This window comes from Notamacropus eugenii, chromosome 4 (genome assembly GCF_028372415.1).
Source record: "Notamacropus eugenii isolate mMacEug1 chromosome 4, mMacEug1.pri_v2, whole genome shotgun sequence".
Taxonomy (NCBI): domain Eukaryota; kingdom Metazoa; phylum Chordata; class Mammalia; order Diprotodontia; family Macropodidae; genus Notamacropus; species Notamacropus eugenii.
Window position 1 is genome coordinate 245,606,985 of NC_092875.1, and position 25,157 is coordinate 245,632,141.

At 36.6% G+C, this 25,157-nt stretch overlaps 1 protein-coding gene across 1 annotated transcript in view; it reads left to right on the forward strand.

Moving 5' to 3' along the window:
* MIB1 (MIB E3 ubiquitin protein ligase 1) overlaps positions 1–25,157 on the forward strand; it is a 139,902-nt gene that overhangs the window by 87,435 nt on the left and 27,310 nt on the right. Inside the window, exons 13-15 of the mRNA XM_072604373.1 lie at positions 9,648–9,780; positions 13,464–13,550; positions 23,205–23,366. Coding sequence (XP_072460474.1) covers positions 9,648–9,780; positions 13,464–13,550; positions 23,205–23,366 — 382 coding nt within the window. The remainder of the gene's footprint in view (positions 1–9,647; positions 9,781–13,463; positions 13,551–23,204; positions 23,367–25,157) is intronic.

The following is a 25,157-nucleotide window of genomic DNA, read 5'->3' on the forward strand; positions in this document are numbered from 1 at the left end:
AGTTTAAATTAATAAAAAATTTTCAGGGTTCAGGGGGTTCAGAATTTCCAGACTGTTAAAATGCCTTGTTTGTAGATCATATATAAAATCTGTTCTTTCTACCTGTATGTCTCCTAGTGCAATATCTGTAGATGATAGGCACTTAGTGAATATTGTTGATAAATTAGAAGGTGGAAAGAGTAACAGTGACCATGTAGAAAGAAGTAGATAACTGCTTCCCTTGTGCCTACACTAGTGGTGCTGCTGGAGGCGGTAGTACTTGGCTAAGATGCTTAGTTTTCCTGGTAAGTTGTTCCCACCAGGGAGTGGAAATCTTAGTGGATAGTTACATCATCTGTCTTATTCCTCCATCTATTTTATAGAGGAGGCAGTATGGGCAGACTTCAGAAATTTTATATTTATGAAGTATGAATACTGCTTTCTTTCATGGAGTTGAAAAGGATCACCTTCAGCATAGGATGTAAAAATGAGTTCTGGGACAGAAAAAAAAAGCTGAATCATTAGAGTGGTTGTAGGGGGAAGTAGTGGCAGTTCTATGATCTACCATCATTAGATTCTGGCAACAGGAACTTGAGGTTACCATAATGAAAGGTAAGTAGTACAGTAAGATTATGCTGATTCTCTAGTGAGCCATGTTGCTGCCGTTTAGCAATTTCTCTTTGGGAACAAAATCACATACCTATTAAATAGTTAATACGGGGCTAGCAATTTTCAGCCTAGATAAAGTTAGAGACAAATAACTCGTTCATTCCCTTTGCTCTATTTAATTAAGAACTGATTTCAGTTGTCTTCAGCAAGAGCGTGTCTTTGTAAAATGCAGAAAAGCATTTATGGAGTGCTTACTATGTAATTAGGCTAATGTGGGGGATGGGGGAGGGTTCAAAGATAAATAAGACAGTGTCTAATAGGAGAGGAAATAGAAAAGTTCATTTTGTAGAACGTTGAAGCAAAAGAAAGAGAGAGAACCTTTGACTTTGGGACTGAGAAGGTAATTGTTTATTTGGATGTGAAAGAATGACTTATTTTGATAGGCAGAAATTTGAAAGAAGTACGTTTCATTTGTAAGAACATCTTTACCTAATAATTTTACACTTACATAGTGCCTTACAGTTTACAGGATGCATTTATATTATGTATGTTCTCATTTGATCCTCATGACTCACCTGAGAAGGAGGCAGGGAAAGTGGTAGTATCCTTGCTTTTCACATGAGAAAACAGGTTCAAAGAACTTAAGTGATTTGTCCACACTGCTCGTGTTAGAGCTAGGCAGACCTTATTCAGTGAGCTTCCTTATTTTCCTGGCTCTTTTGTGGGCTTCATTTGATTTGGACCTCTCTTGTTTTTTGTGACTTGTATAATGTGGCATTAATTTGTACTTGCCAATTTAGGAATTCATGGTATTTTAACTGACAATAGCATATTTCTTTATAGACAGTAACAAGGTAGAATTTAATAAGCAAATTAAGGTAGCTTAAACATTGGAGCATGGTTAACCTACCAAAGTAAACTAATGTTTAAAAATTATTTTAAAAGCCCACCTTCCAAATGGATGCTTCCGATTATAAGTGAGTATTATCTGTTGGTTAAAAATAAGTTAGTAAGTATTACATTTGGAATCATTTTCTTGGAGGTTAGTTGCTACACTTGGACAGAGATTATTATCTTCTTTTGATGATTTGAAGGGTTGCTCCAAGGCCAGCCTACTCCATAATTTCTCTTTTTCCTTCATGGTCTCCTTTTTTTTTACATTCATATTAAACATATTTTCACATTAGTCATGATGTAAAGAAGAATTAGAACTCATGGGAAGAGCCATGAGAAAGAAGAAACACTATAACAAAAGAAAAGGAGAGCAAATAGTATGCTTCATCAGTATTCAGACTCCAGAGTTCTTTCTCTGGTGTGGACAGCATTTTTCTTTGTGAGTCTTTTGGAGTTGTCTCAGATCCTTGCATTGCTGAGAAGAGCCAAGTCTATCAAAGTCAGTTATCACACATTGTGTTTTATTGTGTACAGTGTTCTCCTGGTTCTGCTCATTTCACTCAGCATCAGTTCATGTAAGTCTTTTCAGGTTTTTCTGAAGTCTGCCTGCTCATTATTTACTATAGAACAATAATATTCCATTACACTTATTTACCACAACTTGTTCAACCATTCCCCAATTGATGGGCATCCCTCAATTTCTAATTCTTGGCCACCACATAAAGAGCTGCTATGAATATTTTTGTATATGTGGGACCTTTTCCCATTTTTATGAGATCTTTGGTATACAGACCTAGAAGTGGTATTACTGGGTCAACGGGTATGCACAATTTTATAGACCTTTGGGCATAGTTCCAGATTGCTCTCCACATTGTCTTCTTCTTCGACTTTGTCTTTCATAGACTAAATATGAGACAGTGCCTCCAGTTTTTGTTATTAGTCATTATGTTACTGTCAAATATTATCTACAAAAGACCTCTGTTAAAATTGGGTGTGTTTTCTGTGGAGAGAATGCATATATAGTAAAACTGAACTAAGAGCGAGAATGCCCAAAACAAACTTAATCTGCTTTCCAAAATTTCCAAGTAATAAAAAAGATGTTAAAAATTGTAGTTCAGGCATTTTGATATTCGTCTAGTGATATTCATCCGAATTAGTAAAAGATTTGCCCTATCCCCTTGGAAGGAGAGTGTAAACTTCTCAAATGGAGTCATAAATTTCGATTTGGAAGGGACATTACAAGTCTCAGTTGAGTGCTCCATCTTTCCCTTTTACAGGTGAGGTTGTATCCCAGAAAGATTGTTGCTTGTCCATGATCCCACAGATAGTAAGTAACAGAGCCAGAATTTAGTAAACCGAGGTCTTTGGTCTTGAAAACCAGTTATTTTCCTACTGTTGTGCTCTCTTTCATACAGCAGTTGAAAACCAGATTGCTTTGAATATGCTTTATATTTCAATATTTACATGTTGCATGCTCTTGGTAGAATGTAAACCTTTTTAGAGGAACTTGGGGAGAGAAATCTACCAGCACTTAAAATATCATCACCTTGTAGAGTACCTTGTACATGTTTGAGGTTTGTTTTTTTCAATCATTATCCATATATATTTTTTAAAAAATTTATTTTTAGTTCTAAATTCTTTCCCTTTCTCCAGCCTGTCCCCATTCATTGAGAAGGCAAGAAATGATACCCATTATACATATGAAGTCATGTAAAACATTTCCATATTAGCCATGTTTACATAGGTGTTTAAAAAATGTTTGAACAGGAGAGAGGAATTGACACTGGTCTGCTTATTTCAACATTATCTTATGTAATGATGAAACATTGATCAGATTCTTAGTGATTGTCATGATTAAAGCTTCTTTGGGGTAGATAATTAGGATGAGAGAAGAAACTGAATTTTTGGGAAAAATACCAGTGTATTTAATGGTGTCAAGTGTTCCTATAGTATGTTACTTTAGAGAACGCTAGAACATTGTGTTACAGCAATAGCATTAGTCTTAAATTCAAAATATTCTCAGTTTGTTTCCTCCTTCAGTATAGGCTAGCTATATGATCCATGGCAAGATAATTAACCTCTATGTCCTCATCTGAGAAATAGGGGATATTAATGCTTTCATAATCTACCTTACAAAGTTGCTATGAGGAAAACCACTTCATAAATGATAAAATGGTATATCATTTGGGTTATTGTCATTACTAGCACCACTAGTAGTAGTAGTAATGATAATAGTATACACTTTCCCTGTTTTCCCCTCAAAATTTTCTCCCTTGAAATTTTTCTAAACATGCTTTTCTGACATTCCAGTTTTGCTTTAAAAAAAAAGTTTTTGTTCTATGAATGTGCAATTATTCTGAGTCATAGCATTCAAGGAAAAGAAAACAAATTTAATATTTTCATCGAATAAGTTGTACATCCCGAGTCAGCATTTGAAATACTCACCCCCTACCTCTTATGCCCCACCCCCTGCCTCCCACCTGTCTTAATCTCTCCTTCACTACTGGCTTCTTTCCTACTGCCTACAAACATACTCATGTTTCTGTCATTCTAAAAAACACTGTTCTCTTGACCTTGATACCTTCATGCTATACTATATATTTAGTCCCTTTAAATGATAAACTTAAGAGTTGTCTTTTCCCCTGCCTCTACTTTTTACATTTAAGATTACTTTTTTCAGTTATCAAGCATTTATTTTTCCTCCCTTCCACCATGACTATTACTTTCCCCAACAAAATCTAAAACCCTTTTAACACATAAGCATAATCAATTAAAACAAATTCCCACATTAGCCATATCTGAACTATATGTTTATTTTGCATATTAGTCCATCATCTCTCTGTCGAGGTAGGTAACATTCTTCATCTAGTCTCTATATTCATGCTTAATCATTATATTGATTTTTGTATGTATGAGTACTTTTTCTTTTCCTTTTCTTTGGTATACAGGCTTAGTAGTGGTATTGCTGGGTCAAAGGGTTTGAACAGTTTAGTAGCATTTGGGGAATAGCTCCATATTGCTTTCCATAATAGGTATACCAATTGACCAACAGTGCATCAATGTTCCTGTTTTTCTGAAGTCCCTCATACATAAAGTAATTTTCCCTTTTTTGTCAACTTTGCCAATTTAATGGGTGTAAAGTAGAACCTAAAAATTGTTTTAATTTATGTCTCTCTAATTGTTAGTGATTTTGGAGCATTTCTTCATATGTCTATAGGTAACTTGAATTTCTTTTGCTTACACTTCACGTCAAAGTAGGGTCAAGTCTTTTCAGTTCTACCTCTATAGCATTACGGTTTTCCTCTTGATATTTATACAGGTCTCACTTAGTTTTAGTTCTTTATCATCTCTCACCTGGACTAGTGTAATAATCTACTAACTTATCTCAGTACATTAGTTTTTTCTCCCTTCCAGTTTTGACCATGTTACTTCTGTGCTCAAAAACTTTCAGTATTTCCCTTTTGCTTGTGAGATAAAATACAAACTCCTTCATTTGGAACTTAAATTCTTCTACAGTTCTGACTCCTAGAGTTATAATGTAAAAAACATTAAATTTGGAGTCAGAGGATCTGAGCTTAAGTCTGAGCTCTAATACTTTTAAGACCTGTTTGCTTTTGGTTCATTTACTTCACCACCATAAGCCTTATTTCCCTTACCTGTTTATTCCATCAGCATTTATTAAGCGTCAGATGTTGTGCTAAGCCATTCTACTTGAATCTTTTCTTCATCTCAAAACCCCTGGTCATTACTACCTACTCTGCTTTTTTCTTCCAGTCTCTGATGAGAAAGTGACTTCTTTTCTTGTTAAGCCACCCTGATTTGTACCTTAATTCCATCCTCTCTAGCAGATTGCGCCTTCAGTCCTTGTCTTGAATCTGCTAATTAGCAACTCTGATGAGCTTTTCTCAGTCCTCATTTTTCTCAACCCTGTCTGTTGATAGTGATATTGTTGACCACTTTGCTTCTGGATATACTTTGGTTTCTGAGTTCTTCTGATACTACTCTTTCCTATTTTGCCTTTAGCCCATTTGACCATTCTTTCTCAGTCTTCTAGGTCCTTTTTTCTTCTCCCTCTTGTATTGAGCATTCCCCATACCTGGAATGTACTCCCTTCTTACCTTTACCTCATAGTCCCTATCATCCTTTAAGATATAATTGAAACATCATTTTCTGTGTGAACTCTATTCTGCTCTCTCCATTTTTAGTGCTCTTCCACCCAAACTACTTTGTACATATTTGTAACTATATATATGTGTATGTATAAGTATGTAGGTGTACGTACACACACACACACACACACACACACACACACACACACACACACGTCTTCCTCCATTAGATTGACAGCCTTGGGGAATGTCTAGTTAGAGAGTGTATGGATGATGTTACAACAAAGGACACAGAAGGAATGGCCAAGCAGAGGTCAAGCCAGGAGAGAATAAGCTGGAGTTAGATTGTAAAGTGTTTTAAATGTGAAAGAGAAATGTGTCTTTTATCATAAAGGCAACATCAAGCCACTGGAAAATTATGAAGAAGGGAAAGACATATTTTAGACTGTTGGTTTAAAAATACAACTTTGGCAGCTGTATAGAGAGGGGAGAAATTTGAGTCAGAGTCTAATTAGCAAATAATCCAAGTAAATCTTGAGGGCTTGAATGAGAATGTAGCTATGTGAATGGAGAAAAGTAGATGCTTGTGAGAGATGTTATAGAGGCTAAATCAACTGTACTTGCCAACTAATTGGATATGAGGTAGGTGGGGTAAGGGAAAGTGAAGAATTAAAGGTAACCCATAGGCCAGAGGTGGGGAATCTACAGACCACATGTTGCCTTCTAGGCCCTTGGGTGTGGTCTTTTGACTGAGTTTTACAGAACAAATCCTTTGATTAAAGGAATTTGTTCTGTGAAGTTTGGATTCAAAGGGCCACATTTTAAGGACCTATAGGCCCACATGTGACCTGGAGGCCACAGGGCTCCCCCCCCCCGCCCCCGCCTTCTTTTATTGCTTTCAGAATCAAATATAAATTCTTCTGTGTGACTTTTAAAGGCTTTTATAACCTAGATCTTTTCAGTTTTCCCCTTCTTATTCCCTTCCATGTAGTCTGGGATCCAGTGACACAGCCTTCCTTACTCTTCTTCTCATAAGACACTCCATCCCCACTGGTGTTCCCCATACCTGGAATTCTTTCCTTTCTCATGTCTCTTGCCTTCCTTGGTCAAGACAGAACTCTCTACCTTTTTTCCTAAACTCTCCCTCCTCCTACCTTTGCTGTTATTGTAGAGGGCAACACCATTCTCCCATTCCTTCATGCTCACAGCTGAGGAGTCATCCTGGACTGATCACCATCTCTTACCCCCCCCCCCCCCCCCAATATCTAAGCTGTGGCCAAGGCCTGATAATTTTGTCTTTGTACCATCTCATATATGCCCCCTTCTCTCCTCTCACACTGCCCCTGCTGTAGTGTAGGCCCTTAGCACCTCACTTCTTGATTATTGCAATAACGTGCTTCAGGTCTTTTCCCCACTCTAATCCAGAAAATTCTCTCACTCAGCCACTAAAGTTATTTTCCTAAAATATAGGCCTGATCATATCACTCCCCCTACTCCGTAAAGTCCAGTGGCTCCCTTTTGCCTCCAGGAGCAAATACAAAATACTCTGTTCGGCTTTCAAAGCCCTCTGTAACCTGGGCCCACTCCTATCTTTCCAATCTTCTTATGTTTTATTCCTCAACATGTATGCTTGTGTCCAGTGATGCTGACTGCTTGGCTATTTCATAAACAAGACACTTCATCTCTTGGCTCTATGCGTTTACTTTGGCTGGCCAACATGCCAGTAACAATCTCCCTCCTCAGGTGCAACAACTGACCTCCCTGGTTTCCTTTAAGGCTCCACTGAATCCTACCTTCTACTGGAAGCCTTCTCCAACCCCTCTTAATTCTGGTACCTTCGCTCTGTTAATTATTTCCTACTTATCCTACTATAGCTTCTTTTATATATATTTGTTTACATGATGTCTCCCCCATTAGACTGATTGTAAGCTCTTTGAGGAACAGTCTTTTGCCTCTTTCTGTATTCCCAGTGCTTTGCTTAAAAAATGTTTAGTAATTGAACTTCCTTCAAGTCCTACTTAAAAATTCCACCTTTGAAAGGAAGCCTTTTCCTGATCTTTCTTAATTTAGTGTCTTCCTCTCTGATCACCTCCATCGTGTATCCTTTGCATAGCTTATTTTCAGATCATTGTTTGTAGATTGTCTTCCCTGTTGTAGTGCCATTGTGATATTCACAGTGCCTACTCCAGCCATGATTATCCCTTTCCCGGTACAGTTCTGAGTAGCAAAATACAACAGACTCTCTACATAGAAAACAGAACCAAAACATTTATTCAGACACCAGAAAGCCAAATCCATCGTAATAACAAAGACATTTATACACAATAACAATGCAGAGGCCAACACCAGCCCCAAGCCTTCCCTGTTAGGCTTCCTACAAACCAACTCCCTTAAATCCCATTAAATCACTCCCTTAAACAAAATGTCCGTCTCTCACTCACAGCCAGCTTTGGGCTTGCCTGCCTACTTCAGTTCTGACTGCTCTCTCACTAATTTGGCCTCAGCTCTGCTCCAGCTCCACCTCTTTTTGTTCCACCCATTCAACAAACTCTTCCCACTACAGGCTTCATGTGACTTAGGCTTCCATTAATGGATGGGAAAGATCTTCCCATTTAAATTACCATTACACCTGTTAATAAGACTGTGTGTTTCTTGAGAGCAAGGACTTTGTTTTACCTTTGTTTGTATTCCTAGTACCTGGTAAATACTTAGTAAATGTTTGTTGACTTAAAGCCACCTAGATTGAAATATCCAGCAGTCATTTGGAGATATTGGATTGGTACCCTGGAGGGAGATGAGGAATAGCTTTGTAGATTTAAGTCATTTTCAAAGAGATTGAATCCAAGGGAACTGAGATCACTAGTAGAGAGTACAGAGATAGAAGTGGGCTCAGGACAAAAGTGGGAAATAATGAAAGTCTTAAGTGGAAAAAACTTAATCACTAATAAGAAAGCTTTTGAAAAATAATGCTGACATTTTTGGACAGCTATTAAAAATTTAGAAATATTTTATCCTTTATACCTAAGTGCGAGAAATATAAAATAGAGAAATGTCATTTCTTGAAGAAATAGGCTAAAGAAAGATAGGTCAAGAAAAGCCCCTCTCACCTCCAAAAAAGAATATGAAACTTTAAATAGATGTGACCAAAAGTGACTTAGATATTTTTCTTTAAGGTATCCTTTAGTTTTATTTTGGGTAGCTTAATGGTAATATTCTTTCACATTATTTGGGATAAAATAGTATGTGAACTTGGGTTTGGTATTTTATGCCATTAGAGTCTAATTTTAGTCTGGGGTCATATTAGATAAATTATAGGGATAGAAACTGAGCTTATGATTTTATTGGTATACAGAATTCCTGGAATAGAAAACTCTTATTTAATGATGTAGATCAGTACATTTTTGCATTTTATAGTCTTAAGAGTTGACTAAAGCACTGTAAGATTAAGCAACTTAAAATCACACAAACATTATGTATCAAACGTAGGGCTTCAATCCAAGTTTTCCTAGTTCTGAGGCTAGCCCTCTTTTCACTGTACCGTACTACCTGGTATTATAAATTTAAGAGATAGGATGTTTGAATTTGCATTCTTGTTTGATTTTCTCATTTTACCCTAGAATTAGGCAGGATGAATAATATATCATTTCCATTTGCAGATGAAAACCTAAAGCTCAATGAGATTAATTTGCTCAGAGTCATTTAGGTAATCCTTCTCACTTTGGAAGGGGAGGTGATGTTACATTTCCTCATCTGTCCTCCCAGCTAGTATTGGTCATTATGATTACACAGTTTTTAGCTTCCTTTTAGTGTTCTTTAGTCTTGTAATGTTTCTTTGAATTCTTTATGTTTGCTCTTTCTTATGGCTTAATTATATTTTGTTACATTTATATCTTGCCTTTTGTTTAACAATTCTCTAATCAATGAGTACTCACTGGGTTTCCAGCTTTTTTGCTATTATAAAAGTGCTGTTACGATGGTTTTGATATACGTGATAGAAAATAGGCTTTTCCAGAGAAAAGCATTTAAAAAACAATTTCATTTAAATTTGACTTTCAGTGCAATGCGTGTGTTACTATCCAAACTGCCAAGACCATGGATTGTGGATGAAAAGAAAGATGATGGTTACACTGCCTTGCATCTAGCTGCACTTAATAATCACGTAGAAGTGGCTGAACTCTTGGTGCATCAGGTAAGGTATACAACATAAGATTGACAGATAGGTGGTACAGTGGATATGTTGAGGTTTGGGGTGCTGGGGACCCCAAAATACTAACATACCAGGTCCTGCTTAAATGAATTCAACACAAGCCTTCTTAAAGAGAAAGAAAAACAAAGTTTATTAAAGATTCACCATATTAGGTTGACTCTTAAGGAGCCTGAGCATTTGTAATGCTTGTATTTAACTAGCATGCCAATTAGAATCTCAGCTAGACAGAGTCTGAGCAGGATTGAATCTGAGCCCTTCATGGAGGCGAGATGGAACTTAAATACAGAAAAAGACTGAGGGAAGAATCCGGGTGTTGCCAAGTAGTCTGGGGCCAGGGAAGATGACCTTGATAGGGGAAGTAATGCTAAGTAGTGTCCAGGAATAGGATCAAAGGTAGGGAATAGCAAAAGTATGCTAAGTAGTGGCCAATAGTTTGGACAATAGGATTTTGATGAGATAAGGAGTATCCAGCCTGGGCCATATGGGCTTCAAGGGAATGCTAAATCAAATAGGAGAAATCCAAGGAGCCCCACAAGGCCAGACTTTTCGGGGCCCATCAGACAAATGGGACCAAAACCTTCCCAGAATAAGGGACAAAGGTCTTGGCTTGGGCTTGTACCCCATCAGATAGAGCACTGGATCAGCAAGACCAGAGTTCAAATTTACCTGTGAGCTTAGTTCAGTGAGATAAATGCTCCAGTATCATCATAAACTTTCATCATGCAGTTCTGTTAGCACTTTTCATTATGTAAATTATAAGCAGGTAAATCAGTTAAGAATAATAAGATAGTTTTATGTAGCTCTTTAAGTTTTGCTTAACACTTAACAAATATCTCATTTTATGTTCAAGCAACTTTGGTGGGTAGGTGCTTGTTGTAGACCTGGATCTAGCACTGTTAATTCAATTTTTGGGGTTGAGATAAAATGAGACACTCTCAGAGTCACCAAATATTTAACAAACAAGGTTGACTTTGCCTTACTCCAGTAAAAATATGTAGCAAAGATAGCTTCTCTGGATGATATCTCCCTTGTGTTTCTTTGGAAACTCATTAAGTACAGTGATTCCTGTGCTCTCAGGCACCTACCATGTCTGAAGAACCTAGACTACGTGCAGCTTGACCAGGAAGCTGTGTGGTAGAGAGACAGCTGGATCAGAGAAGCTGGGGCTGAAAGAATTTGTGTCAGGAAATTGTTGGTCTTATCAAAGTACTGTTATTATCCTCATTTTACAGATGAGGAAATGAGATGGACAGAAGTTAAATGACTTGCTCAAAGTCACACAGCTAGGGTCTGAGACTGTATTTGAACTCAGGACTTTCTGATAATAAAAATTTACTAGATAACTACTTTATATTTAACATTGTATTTACAATAATAAGTGGAAGACAGGTTCTGCCTTGAGGAAACTTACCTGAGGGAGTAAGACTAATATTAGTGTCAACCTGGAAGTTTGGTTAAAAAAAAAAGGCAAACAGGCTAAATGCATATTATTTATTCCCTTAAAGCTAGCAGTTACATGATCATGGAGCCAGAAAAACTTCTGGCTGACTGTTACAGGAATGCCCAGGCTTACATCTGTTTAGGACAATCCAAGGTGATCTGTGTCCTTCAGATTTATGGTCTCCATGAGTGATTAACTAGACCATGAGAAGGGAATTTCTTAGTTGCATAGGTGGTAAATACAATAAGGTAACAGAGTTGACAAAGTTTCAGTTGAAATACAACCCAGGATATCTGTGTTTTCTTTACCATTAACATGCCATAACACACAGTATATGTCCACAAAATATTAAGATAGAGAAAAAGTCCCATTATTCAAGATAGCATCTTGGGTTAAGGGTCTTGTAAGGAATGCTAAGTCAACCCCATCTGACCTTGTTGACATAGGAAGAGGTATTCTCAGAGAACAAAGAGACTGTTAGGTCCGGGCTCTTCTTCAAATTCTGGCCCTTATTAAAGTCCAAAATTTATATTAACTGATTATCTTGAGAAAACACAGTATCACATTAAAAAGGAGAGTACATAAGAAGTGAATATGTGCTAGGTTTTCTTGGCTCATTCTAAGCTTCTGCTTAGAAATTCCAACTATTAGAGGTGGTCAATGAAATTTATTTGTAATGAAAACAACCAGAAATTCAGATCACTTACAGTGTATTCATACTTCTTGAGGGCAAAGACTTCTGTCTTTGTATTCCCAGGTTTAGCACTATGCCTGGCACATAATACATCCATGTTAATTGATAACCAATTTTTTTCTTCCCATGCCCTATTTTTGGTCATTTCTCATGAAAATTGATTATTTTTTAAAGACAAACTATTATTTGAAGCATCTATAAAAGATGTTTTTAAAAGAGAATAAAAAACCTTTCAACCAGAATGCCAGATTCCTTTTAATGAAATAAGATTCCTTCTCGTGATATAGTGAATCACAAAGCATTTATTAAGCTCTTTATTGTGTGCCTGGGGATACAAATATAGAAGGTGATATGGACATTAAAAAAAAAAAAGAAGAAGTAAATGGAAACCAGGTATAAGTTTTTTGAAGAAGGAAATTTATCTTTCTCCCAAACCTATCCCTCCTCTACACAAACCTTTTTGTTCCTCTAGTCACCATCTCCTTGACCTTCCCACCACCATCCAGTCCAACCATTTGCTAAATATCTTCTTTGTTCATTTGCCCACTCCCCTAGTTCCTCATGTCACGGCACCGTAACTGTCGACTTCGAAGTTTGGTTTAAAAAAAAGGCCTTTTTAACCTTTGTAATCCCTAGAATGGATTAGTACATTGCCTTCCTAAGCAGACTTTTCCATCTTATTCACTCTTTCACCTGTCTTTCAAACAGTTGCCAAAAATAATTCTCCAAAGTCACAAGTCTAAACATCATTCTTTTGTTGGAGAACTTTCACTAGTCATTTTTGCTTCTTTAGTAACACAACAGGATAGATTGTATTCACTAAGCATTTCTTATGTGCCAGGCATTATGCTAAGCACTGGTGATACCAAAACCAGAATCAAGATAGTCCCTGTGCTCAAGGAGCTTACATTCTACCACTAGGGGGAGACAACATTTAAAGGGGAGCTGGAAATCAAAGAGAATTTGGGGAGCAAGGGAAGAGGAAAGGAGGATACCTCTGAAAATTTCTTGTAATTCTTCAGCCTGTGTGCCCTTTCACCTTTTTCCATTTCTCTCATCCCTCTCCCAGCATAGCGTGATACCGTGTCAATTGCAAGAAAGAGCAGCATTGCTTTATTTTGCCTATTTTGGAAATAAATATGTATATATGTGAGCTGTATTTTTTAATGAGGATGTGTCTGTGCAGAGTGGAGAAGAGATAACTAGTGATGGTCATTTATTGAATGTGTGTACCCTATACTAACGGGAGACTAAAATGGAAAAGAGATAAGAAGATACCATTAAGGTCTTGTCTGTGTACAAAACCTGGGGTCTATTTCTATTCATTTATTTTGTGTGTGTGTGGGGAAGGGGTTTAAGTAATCTTCTCATGATTACATCCATTAATTGTATTGATTACCATTGCTTTGATTGTTTATACATTTTTATAAAGGTGAAATTTGAGACATGAGTTAGCTAAGGCTATAGTATTTCTCTTCACTTTTTTCCAGAAATTTATTCTTGTAAAATGTATATGCCCCCTTTTTTCAGGGAAATGCAAACCTGGATATCCAAAATGTGAACCAGCAAACAGCACTACACCTTGCTGTTGAACGACAACACACTCAAATAGTCAGGGTAAGATATTTCTTATGTGTATATATTTATATTTTAATTGGACAGGTATTTTGGACATATCAAATCTTATTTTAAGCCTTATAGTTATTGACTTTGTGAAGCAGTCGATTGAGAGTTTGGTAGGCTAATATTTGGTGTCATTCTGAGAATTGATGTTAATATTCACCTAGGATGAATTGAACAGAAAATAGGGAAGGACAGTATGTATCTGTAGGAACCTATTGAATGAAGTAGTTATTGTGTGGCTTATTATTTTGTTAACTGCATTACAAATTTTTGGAATGTGAAATATGAGATTAAAATACATTCCCAATAGAAATAAATTTATTTTTGGATGCCTCAGTGTATCTGTGGTCTTATTGATGTAGGTACCTCTTCCACTCCAACAGTTCATTTCACAGCCTCTCCACCTGTTCATCCCTTCTCCTCCCACGCATCTGTTGTCTAAGCCCTCAGTGGGGTGTAAGGTGTGTATCCTGTGTGTTGGGCGGGCCAGGGGGGAACTGGGATGGGGGACTTGTGGATCATTTGATAGCATGTATGCCAGTGGAGCATGCAGTCTCCCTTTAACTTATGCTGCATGACTCTCTGCCTTTGTTTTCTGGTAAATATATTTTCTCTTTCGACAGTTAGATATTTGTAATATATTTCAGCCTATTTAAACTTCCTGTACATCTCTCCATTGATCTTGGAGTGGGTCAAGCAGCTTTAATTCTTTGAAGACTGGGATAGTCAGTGTTTTATGGTCATGTAGCATAGTTTAGAATATATTGGTTTTCAAAAGATGGGACTTTGTTTTAGGTAAAAGTTTCAAGTCAGTAAAAGGACTGAGCAGTTTCCCAAATGCAGTACCATTCCTTCTACTTTAATTCCATTAAATTCTATAGAATATTTATTAAGTGTATATTGTATCTAAGACTCTGCCCTAGGTACTGAAAATACAGAAGCAAGTGAAACAGGTTATGTTCTGTTTAGACACATGGATGCAGATGAGTAGGTAGCTAGATGGCACATTGAATAGAACACTGGACTTGAATCCAGGAAGACCCGAGTTTAAATCCTGCAGCAGATACTTACTAGCTGTGTGAAACTGGACAAGTATCATTTTCCTCCTGTAAAATGACAATAATAATAGCACCTACTGTGTCAGGTTGTTGTGAAGATCACATGAGATAATCATGGCAAAACTCCGTAGGACTATGTAAATGCTGCTGTTATCATCATCCACATACATCTAAAATAGTGGAGAGGCAACTGTTCTAATGAAATGAGAGCTGGGCCACGGAATCAGAAAGACTGACGTCCTCACATACAGTGACTCAAGGGCAAGTTTCTTAACATCTCAGTGCCTCAGGAAACTCTTTAAGACTTCAAATTGAAAAGCATCTGCTTATTTACATTGGTTAAAAAAAAGAGACAGTTTCTTTACGAAGAATTCTCTGTCACTTAAATCACAAATCTGAACAAAAAAACAACCAAGTAATACAAAATCAAGTTCAAGAAAGAGGGCTAGGGTTGAGGTAAGAGGGTTAGAGAGGGAATAGATGGAATAAGAAAGGCTGTCTGTAAGAGGTGGACAGTAATCCCTGTCTTGAATCAAACTAAAGATTCTGAAATATGGAAGTAAAAAGTGAGTCCATTCTAAACATGGGGAGACTGCCTTGCAACAGTACAGGGGTGAGAAATGTCATGTTCTGTATACTAAGGAGCAACTGATAAACCAGTTTGGCGAAATGGAGAATGTAAGGCGGGGGGGGGGGGGGGGGGTAATAAGAAATTAAACAAAATTATAAAGGAATGACAGCCAAACTAAGCAGGACTTTAACTTAATTTAAAATTTTATTTTTACCAATTACATGTAAAAACAGTTTTAACATTTTTTTCTCCAAATTTTGAGTTCCCAATTCTCTCTGTCCCTATTGAGAAGGCAGGCAATTTGACATAGGTTATACATGTGTAGTCATGCAACACACATTTGGATGTAAGTCATTCTGTGAAAGAAAGCAGACAAAAAAACCAAGTAAAATAAAGTAAAAAGTATCTTTGATCTGCATTCAGGCTCTGGAGATGTACAGTACCTTTTATCATAAGTCCTACAGAATTGTCTTAGATCATTTTATTGCTGAAAAAAGTTAAGTTATTCATAATAGATCACAATACAATATTGCTGTTACTGTGTACAATGTTCTCCTGGTTCCTGAGTGAGACTCTAAATGTCATAATGATTATTTTGCATTTTCTGAGAGTTGGGAGACACAGATAATGTTTTGAGTGAAGTTGTGATATGATCAGACAATGCTTTAGGAATATCAGTTTAGCAGCACTGTGAAGAATAGATTGTAGAGGGGAGCAATTGAAAGTAGAAGTAGTAGACATAAAACTGTTGCAATAGTCCATTGAGAGGTAATGAGGGCCTTAACTGATGAAGAGACTCTGTAACTCTGTAATCAATAGAATTATGTGAGAGGAGATGCTGAGATAGATTCAACAAGACTTGACAACTGATTGGGTGGGAGGAGAGAGGGAAGAGGCATGGGTGACTCAAAGCTTGCCAACCCAGGTGAGCTACAGCAGAAATAGGGAATTTAGGAGAAAGGATAGATTTTTGGGGAGATTCTATTTTGAACATCCAGCACCTCCCCCTCTTCCTCATAGTAAATAATTATATCCAGGCAGTCAGACCATCAGTTTGGCCATCTCTGAAAAATGATTGTCTCATTCTATACATCATTTCTTATGTGACAGTCATTTTGCATTATGTTCATATTTTTGTTGCTGTTCAGTCATTTTTCAGTTGTGTCCAATTCTTTGTTGTCCCCATTTAGGGTTTTCTTGACAAAGATACTGGAGTGGTTTACCATTTCCTTTTCCAGCTCATTTTACAGATGAGAAAACTGGAGCAAACAGAGTTAAATGAATTGTTCAGGGTCACACAGCTAGCGTCTGAGGCCAGATTTGAACTCAGGAAGATGAGTCATCCTGACTCCAGACTGGGCATTTTATCCACTGCACCACTTGGCTGCCCCTTCTTTCATATATCACAGTTTATTTAGCTATTCCTCAATTGAGGGGTGTACCTACTTTGTTTCTAGTTCTTTGCTACAAAGTGCAGTGTTCACAGACATATTTTGTACATGTGGACCCTTTCCCTTTTTTCTTTGACCTCTTTAAGGTATGTGCTTAAAAGTTTTACTACCATGTTAAAGGATATACAGTTTATTCACTTTTTGAGTATAACTGCAAAATTGTTTTCAGGAATAGTTGGAATACTTCATAGCTCTACCATCAGTGGGCTTGTCTTCTCACAGTTGTTGCTGACAAATGTCATTTTTCCTTTTGGGGTCATCTTTGCTAATATTTTGGGTGCAAAATGCATGCAGGTTTGAGTTTGCATCCTGTCTTAGTCACTTATAAACTGTATGATCCTGGACAAGTCACTTAATCTTTCTCGTAGTAATAGCATATTAATGGTAATAGTGAAATTGTCAAGTACTATTTAAGTGTTAATTGTTACTATTTTAACTTTTATTTTTCTTATTATGAATATTCTTTCATATGGTTTTTGAATAGTACTTGCTCATATCCTTTGATTACTTATATGCATTGGAGCAGATCATCTTTTTTCAGTAGCAATAAAATGAATCCAAGTGTTATTTTTCCCTCAGTTATCTTGAAATTTTCAAGATTAATTTAATCTCTCAGATTCTTATGGTTAATTTAATCTTTCTCAAATTACTCTCCCTAATGCACTCAAAATTGTATTGCTTTCTAGTGTAGACTTTATTTATGCTCTGTCTAGCCACTTCTTCCTTTCTTTGTTTTCTTTAATGTCAATTCTACTTCCTCATATAGCACCTTGGGAACTGATGTTAGAGTTTAAATCTGTTGCTTTTATTGTCTTCAATAGAGGCTATATTTTGGTGTAGTAATCTTAACGTCATTTTTCTATCTTTTATGGTCTTTCCAATTTAACCCTTAAATGGTTAAGGATCAATTAATCGATAAGAGTTTATTATTATTTCATGTGCTGGAAGTTGTGCCTAGGTCCTGAGGATAGAGAGAGAGAAAATGAAACAGTACCTGCAAACAAGAGCATATATTCTTTCAGAGGATGTGTATGTAAAATATAAAATACAGGGTAATCTTAGTGTCAGAGGGACTAACTTATGGGGGATCAGCAAAAGGTCTTCATTGCGGTCTGTCTCTGAACTTTTTTGTTTTTCATTCCATGAGAACCTACTCTGATTTCTCACAGTGGTGTAGAGGGAGCCCTGGGTTATTGGAAGCTCTGCCAATGTATGTCAAATACTATTAGGTCCAGGCAATAAATGAATGTCTGCAGCGGCCATTCTAACTAAATTCAGAGAGGCTCATCTCCAGGAGATTGGCCATTAGGTGATAAGTTATTTGGTAATGGCAATCCAGGAAGCAAAGGAAAAAAAAAACTAAAATGGCTTTTAGTTTTACTAAAAGTTTTAGTTCTACTGTGCAAAAGTGGTGTTCAAGTAGTGGAAAACAGGACAGAGAGCAATTAATCATGTAATTTGTAGAGAGTCTAATTAAAAGAAATGTTAACTTAGATCTTGCTGTTCCAGATGTGAGATCCTTGTCCAGTGACCATTGGGTGAACACAGTACTAGAGAAGTCAGACTTTATCGATGTCAATATTCTTGCCATGTTTGATATTAGAAGACAAGTGGAAGTTGCATTTAAATTGAAGGATGGTTCATACCTTCCCAGAAGAAGCTAATAAAAAAGGTGGTGGAATCAGTTTTATTGTGTGCCCTAAGGCAGGAAGAGATATTTCATAGAACAGTTGGTTATCTTATTTGTCAGTGCTCATAATGAGCATTTTAAAACTATAACCATGAAAGTAATAGTACTTACATGCCAACATCTTTTTCAGAGGCTGAAGAGATAATGAAATTTTATAAAGAATTCAATAAGATCTTCAAAATTAAATCATCTTAAACTTGAATCATCAGAGATGTTAGTGCAAAGGTGAGCAGAGGAGAGTGTGATGAATATACACAATGAGGAAGCCACAAAAGCACCTAGAAATCACCTTAATGAACAAACACTTGATATCCTGGCAGTTGGGGAAATGTAGCAAACCAGGGCAATTCCAGTTTAGGATAAAAAGTAATTTAAAATTGGATTTTGGCAGATTATAATGGAGATTTGATCATAATCTCCATCTTTGATCTTACACATATACTATTACAAAAAATTGGATTTTGGCAGATTATAATGGAGATTTGATCATAATCTCCATCTTTGATCTTACACATATACTATTACAAATATTAAAATGCTGAAAGATTTGTTTTGCAGTGATTTGGTTACTCTAGTAATGAAGTGATTAAGCAGATTATCTCCTAAAATATTCACCTCAATAAGTATTTTAGGTTGCTTGTTTTTAACAAGTACTTTTTTTTCCTTTTTCCCTAAGAAAGTTATCACATACCTAATAAATGTGCACACATTGCTTTAGGAACTGGAGATGTGAAAATAAAAATGACAATAATCATAGTCCTTAAGTAGTTTCTATCAAGTGAGATGTACATCTATAAATATAATAGAAAAAAGGATATGATGGAGACAAAGAAGAGATGTAGCATAAGTGTTCCAGGAGTATTTGAGGCAGGTGGGAATAATTCCAACTGGGGCATTCAGGGAATATTTTCTGAGCTGAGATTTCAAGGTGCATGAGAACCGTAAAAGGTGGGGAAGAGGGAGTGCATCTCAGGGTTAACAAAAATTAGAGCCAGATCCATTGTTGTAAGAATATCTGAGGGAGAGAACACTTCTAGCTTTGAGGATCAGGAAAAGCTACAGTGAAGAAGGCTACTTGTGCAAAAGCTTGATGGAAAATAAGGCTTCTGAAAAGCAGAGATGAGAACAGAATTATATTCATGGTTGATGTTTGTTTTGTATTCATAGACATAGGAGTGAATGGGGGCAGGGAGGAGAGGGAAAAGTCCACTTTAGCTAAAATTTAGAGGGCTTGAAAGGAAATATATGTGATGTAAGCCTAGAAAAGTAGACCAGAGATAAATGTTAGGTAAGTTTGGCCAGTCTTAAATTCTAAGTTTAAATAAAGGTTTTAAATTTAACCTAGAAGAAATGTGGAACACTTCTGACTAGGAGAGCAAGATAGACCCGTGCTTTAGGAAAAGATTATTTCAGCAATTGTGTGAAAGTATGTTGCAGAAAGGGAGAGAGTGAGGACTGGGAAGCCAGTTAGGAAGATGTTAAAAGTAGTCTAGGCATGAGGTGGTAAGATAGTACCTATACAAGAGTGGGTAGAAGAATATGACTGTGAAAGAGATTGTGAAAGCAGAAGTGATGTGACTTGGCGAGCAAAGGGGTGAAAGGGTGAGGGAGAGGGGAGAGAGAAGAGGCAAGGATGACTCAGAAGTTTTAAACCTGGATGCCTGTAACAATAGTGGTACCCTCAACAGATCGGGGAAGTTGGAAAGAGGAGGTGAATTTAGGGGAAAAGATGATTATTTCCATTTTAAACATTTTGATTTTGAAGTGCTGTTGTGGGTGATGGGAGGAAGGGAAGGGAACAAACATTTATTAAGCACCAGTTAGAGATTGGGTGAGAGATTAGGGATTGAATATATAAATCTGGAAATTTTAATATCAATAATAATGATAATACCGAACATGTTTTGTTATGATTGCGAGGTTCTTAATATCTGCTACCTCACTTGATCTTTGAGTGGAGGAGAGAGGGATGATGATACCCCTTAGAACTTATACAGTAAGTTTTAGAGATGGAGTTTGAACCCACGGTTTTATTAGTGTACGCTCTGCTTTCTGTTACACTACCCTAGGCCCTTCTCTGTAGAGGGGATAATTGAACCGTAGAATGGGGGAGACAGAGAAGAAAAGATGATCTGTAATGAAACCTTGGCCAAGGGGAACCACAAAGGGCAGGAGGTAAATTATGAGTCATCAAAGGTTACTGGAAAAGGAGTTTCACTGAAGCTAAGGTATCCATAGGGGAAGAGGTTATCAGCGATGCTTGAAATATACAGAAAGGTCAAGAAGGGTGGGAACAAAGAAAAGGTCATTGGATATAGCAATTAAGAGATAGACTGACAACCTTTGAGAGAAGTTTTAATAGTGTAGTATTTGAGAGGGTGGAGGTTGGGAAGGAAAAGTCTGATTGGGTGGAAAAATGAATAGATAGTGTATGAAAGTCTAGGCAACAAGTGTAGGCGATTCTTTCTAAGAGTTTAGCACTGAAATAGAGATGAAATGGAGAATAATAGTTTGAAGGAATTCCAGGGTCAAGTGAGGGGTGTTTTTTGGTCATAAAATTTTATTTTATTTTCATAACTATATTCTTTCCCTCCCATTCCCACCCCACATTGAAAAAGCAAGAAAAACAAAACCCCTGTTACAAACAAGCATATTCTTTTTTTTTTCAGACAGTTATTTATTTTAAAAAAAAATTTAACAGAAAGATTCACCCTGGGAATCTTTAAAACACCTAGCTCCCCCAGTGAAACTAGAATATGATTTATTTAAAATATTATATGCACAGAAATGTGATTCCACTTGATGGTTCAGGAATGATCCAGATGCATAAAACAAGGGTTACCTACATCTTCACAGAATCTTAAAATTGGAGAGGACTACACAGATCATTGAGTTAAACTATAGTCAGATAGAAATCACCTTTCCAGTATCCCTAACATATGGTTATTCAAATTTTGCTTGAAGACGTCCAGAAAAGAGGAGCCATGTTACCTCAGGCAGCTCATTCCATTTTGGAGTGGATTTTTTTCTTCCTCTAACAAGTAAAGTCAAGCAAAACAAATCCCCATGGCTCTGATTTTCCCAGTAAAGTGAGATAAATAAGAAAAATGATTAATCACTTACTACATGCAAAACACTGTAGTAATCACTGGGAATACAAATAGAAAGACAATCTCTGCTCTCAAGGAGCTTACGTTCTAATGAGAGAGGGAGTGGACACGGGACATAGAGGTGCAAATCCAATGGAAGCCTGGTGGTCCTTAAGTTCCAGCACCAACATAATGTGTTATCTCTAGGGTCATTGTTAAGAACATGGACAGGGCAATGCAAATAAGTGGGGTGAAGTTCAAATAGAGCTTGCTAAAGGATTATGGCAGTGGGAACCCATGAGGAAACTATATTCCCTGACCTTGTGTGTTGCTAGTTATGGAAGGAGCCAAGGGGAGGAGAAAGAATCCCAGTTTTATTTGTCTTGGAGAGAACGTCAGGTTTCTCTGAGTTGGAACTGTTGTAAAAGGATGAAGGAGGAGTTTAATAGTATAGAATTAGGGTACTAGATATCAGAGAAAAATAATTACCAGACATTTGTGTCATTTTAAAGGTAGCAAAGGTTAGGGATGAAATGAATAAGAACAATGTGGGGGAAAAGTTATAGTAGAGAAATTTTCACTTCAGAAAGTGACTCTTGATCACAATGGGAAGCAAGAAGCAAGAGTTTGTTCACTCTAGCACAGGAAAAAGTACACCAAATAGTGAGAAGCACAGACTAAATAGACCCCCAGTGTTCTGATTAGAAGTGTGAAAAAGTGCTTCTGCCTGTCATAGCCTTTTTACAGTTGATTCATTTGTCTTGCTAGATCTTAATGTCCCTAGTACCTATCATCTAATATCTTTTCTCCCTTTCTTGGTCAAGCTCTGGAAAAGTCTTTCTATACTTAATGCTTCCATTTCCACTTTTTCTAAACACTTTGTAATTTGGCGTCATTGTGCAACTGAAACAACTTTCTCCAGTGATTTGGTTAGGCCTTCCCTTATCTCTGTAAAGGCCAATTCTAATTGCAGGAAGGTACCTTTGATAATTTCCTCTGTATACCTGAAATCTCATGTCTACTATTCTATGTGTGTTTCAGAAAGCACAATTGGGATACTTTAGGGAAAAAAAGCATTAAGAAAAAGTAGATTTCACCGAACCCTGTCTGTCAAAATCCTAAATATAAGCATATAATTCTCTATAGGATGCATATAATAGCTTGCTTATCTGTTGAATTGTATAAAATTGACATCTGCTATAATTTTCAGAATACATATACAATTTGCTATCATGGTGCTTTGTAATATTATGTCATATATACATTGTTACAGGTTTTAGAATTTTTATTCAGTGAGAGTGACTACATTTTGGAGAAAATAGCTTCATGCCAGGAATTAATGGAGCAGCAGAACATTGCTATTATGCTTTGTGTATATTTTAACCTGTTGGAAAGGAAATTGACTAGGGAGAAATTGGATCAATAACAAGCACTTGTAACAAATGAAACTAAAAATTGTTTACTCTTCTAATGGAAATGGTTGACATACATTGATTACCCCTTTCAAAATGAAAATAATAAAACCTGTGAATTACACTGTTAATGTGTCCTTGTAGTTAGTGAATTAAGTGAATATGGTTAACATACTGACTTGAATCATCAGATATTGTCGCTCATTATTTGAGAACCCAGAAATACAAAAAGTAATAGTTGTAAGAGTAAATAAAAAATGTATAACTTAGTGCTGATGCTTTGGTCTGTCACTTAATGAGAGTTTTTACATGTCCTTGATTCTGTTTCAAGCTTTAGTAGTTTGTGTTGCCTAAATAAGATTTTTTCTGCCTTTTAGCTTTTGGTTCGTGCAGGTGCTAAACTGGATATTCAGGATAAAGATGGGGATACTCCATTGCATGAAGCTCTGAGACATCATACTTTGTCACAACTCCGCCAGCTCCAAGATATGCAGGATGTGGGAAAAGTAGATACAGCCTGGGAACCATCTAAAAACACAGTAAGTTATTTCCCATGTATAATTTGTATAAAGTTTTGGAGGTACATTTATTACTAAATTATTTCAGTAACAGTCCCTCAAAATAAAATACTATTTCTGTTCTATCCTTTGTCAACTAGCTTTGTAAAAGAAAGTCCATAAAATTTTAGTAATCATAGGGTTAATTCATGATCGTGAAGTCTGAATTTATTCTTATATTCATATTAATTAGAAAAGTTTGTTACAAGTTACAACTAGTCTCTGAAATACTAATGGTAAAATAATCAATTAGCTAAGCAGATTTTGCCTGTTAGCTGTTTTTCCCTCTGATAGTTGGCAGCTTCATCCTGGAAACAGTATTGACTCTAAAGTCAGAGAACTTAAGTTCAGAGCTTGATTATACCAGTATTACATCTGTGTGACATTAGACAAGCCACTTAATTTCCCTTGTTCTCAGTTTTCTCATCTGTAAAATGAGGGAGTTGGACAATTATGGCCCCTGGGATCCCTTCCAGCTCTAATGTATGATATTATGATTTTCTTGAACCTTCAAAATATTCATCAAACTTATATTTCCTTTTGAATTCCCAAAGCTAATTGATTGTTGTTTTTGAGGCCCCCTTGAAACTATTAAGATTTTGTTATAGTTAAGTCTTGGGGGTGGCAGGGAATCATAATCACTTAAATTTCTTTTGTATTGTTTATATGGGAAGATTTGGATTTCCAGCTTTTGTTGTGAAATTACATCTTAAAGTGTCTAGATTTATTATTAAGGCTCCTTTATCTGCTTCTTTTGTTTGCTAGCAGTTCACAAGGGTGCTCTATACATTTAAAGCTATGATTCATCTTAAACAACTGTTTTTCTACTTATGTGCACTTTTTGAACACTTCAGGATACTGTGATAGTAGGTCAAAAGAGGGTTGGTTTCCAGAACTAAGGATTATATTATTATATAAGGATTATATAAGGATTGGCTGAAGTACCTGAGGGGTGTTTAACCTCAAAAATAGAAGACCTGCAGGGTCAGGGTGGTATCTGATACTGATTAGTAATGTAGTGGAAAGCTTGCTGGATTAAAGTCAGGTGGTCTGAGTTCTAATCCTGTCTCTACTTCTCTTATAGTCTTCATGACCTCAGGCAAATCATATTACTTCTTCGATTTCTGTTTCCTCATCCATAAAATGAGGGGGTCAGTTCCCTGCCAGTTCTTTTTTTTTTTAATTTATTAATTTATTTTTTAGTTTTCAGCATTCATTTTCACAAGATTTTGAGTTCCAAATTTTCTCCCCATCTCTCACCTACCCCTACCCCAAGACACCATGCATTCTGATTACCACTTTCCCCAATCTGTCCTTCTCCCTTCCCTTATCTCCATCTCCTCTATTTTCTTATAGGACAAGATAGATTTCTATACCCCATTACCTGTATTTTTTATTTCCCAGCATGTAAAAACAATTTTTAACATTCATTTTTAAAACTTTTGAGTTCCAGCTCCCTCCCTACCCATCCCCACTGAGAAGACAAGCAGGTCAATATGTTATACATGTGTAGTTATGCAAAAGACTTCCGTAAAAGTCATGTTGTGAAAGACAAATTATATTTCCCTCCATCCTATCCTGCCCCCCATTTATTCTATTCTCTCTTTTGACCTTGTCCCTCCCCAAAAGTGTTTACTTCTAATTACCCCCTCCTTCCATTTGCCCTCCCTTCTATCATTCCCCCACACCTCACTTCTGCCCTTCTCCCCTACTTTACTGTAGTGTAAGGTAGATTTTCATACCAAATTGAGTGTGCATGTTATTCCCTCCTTA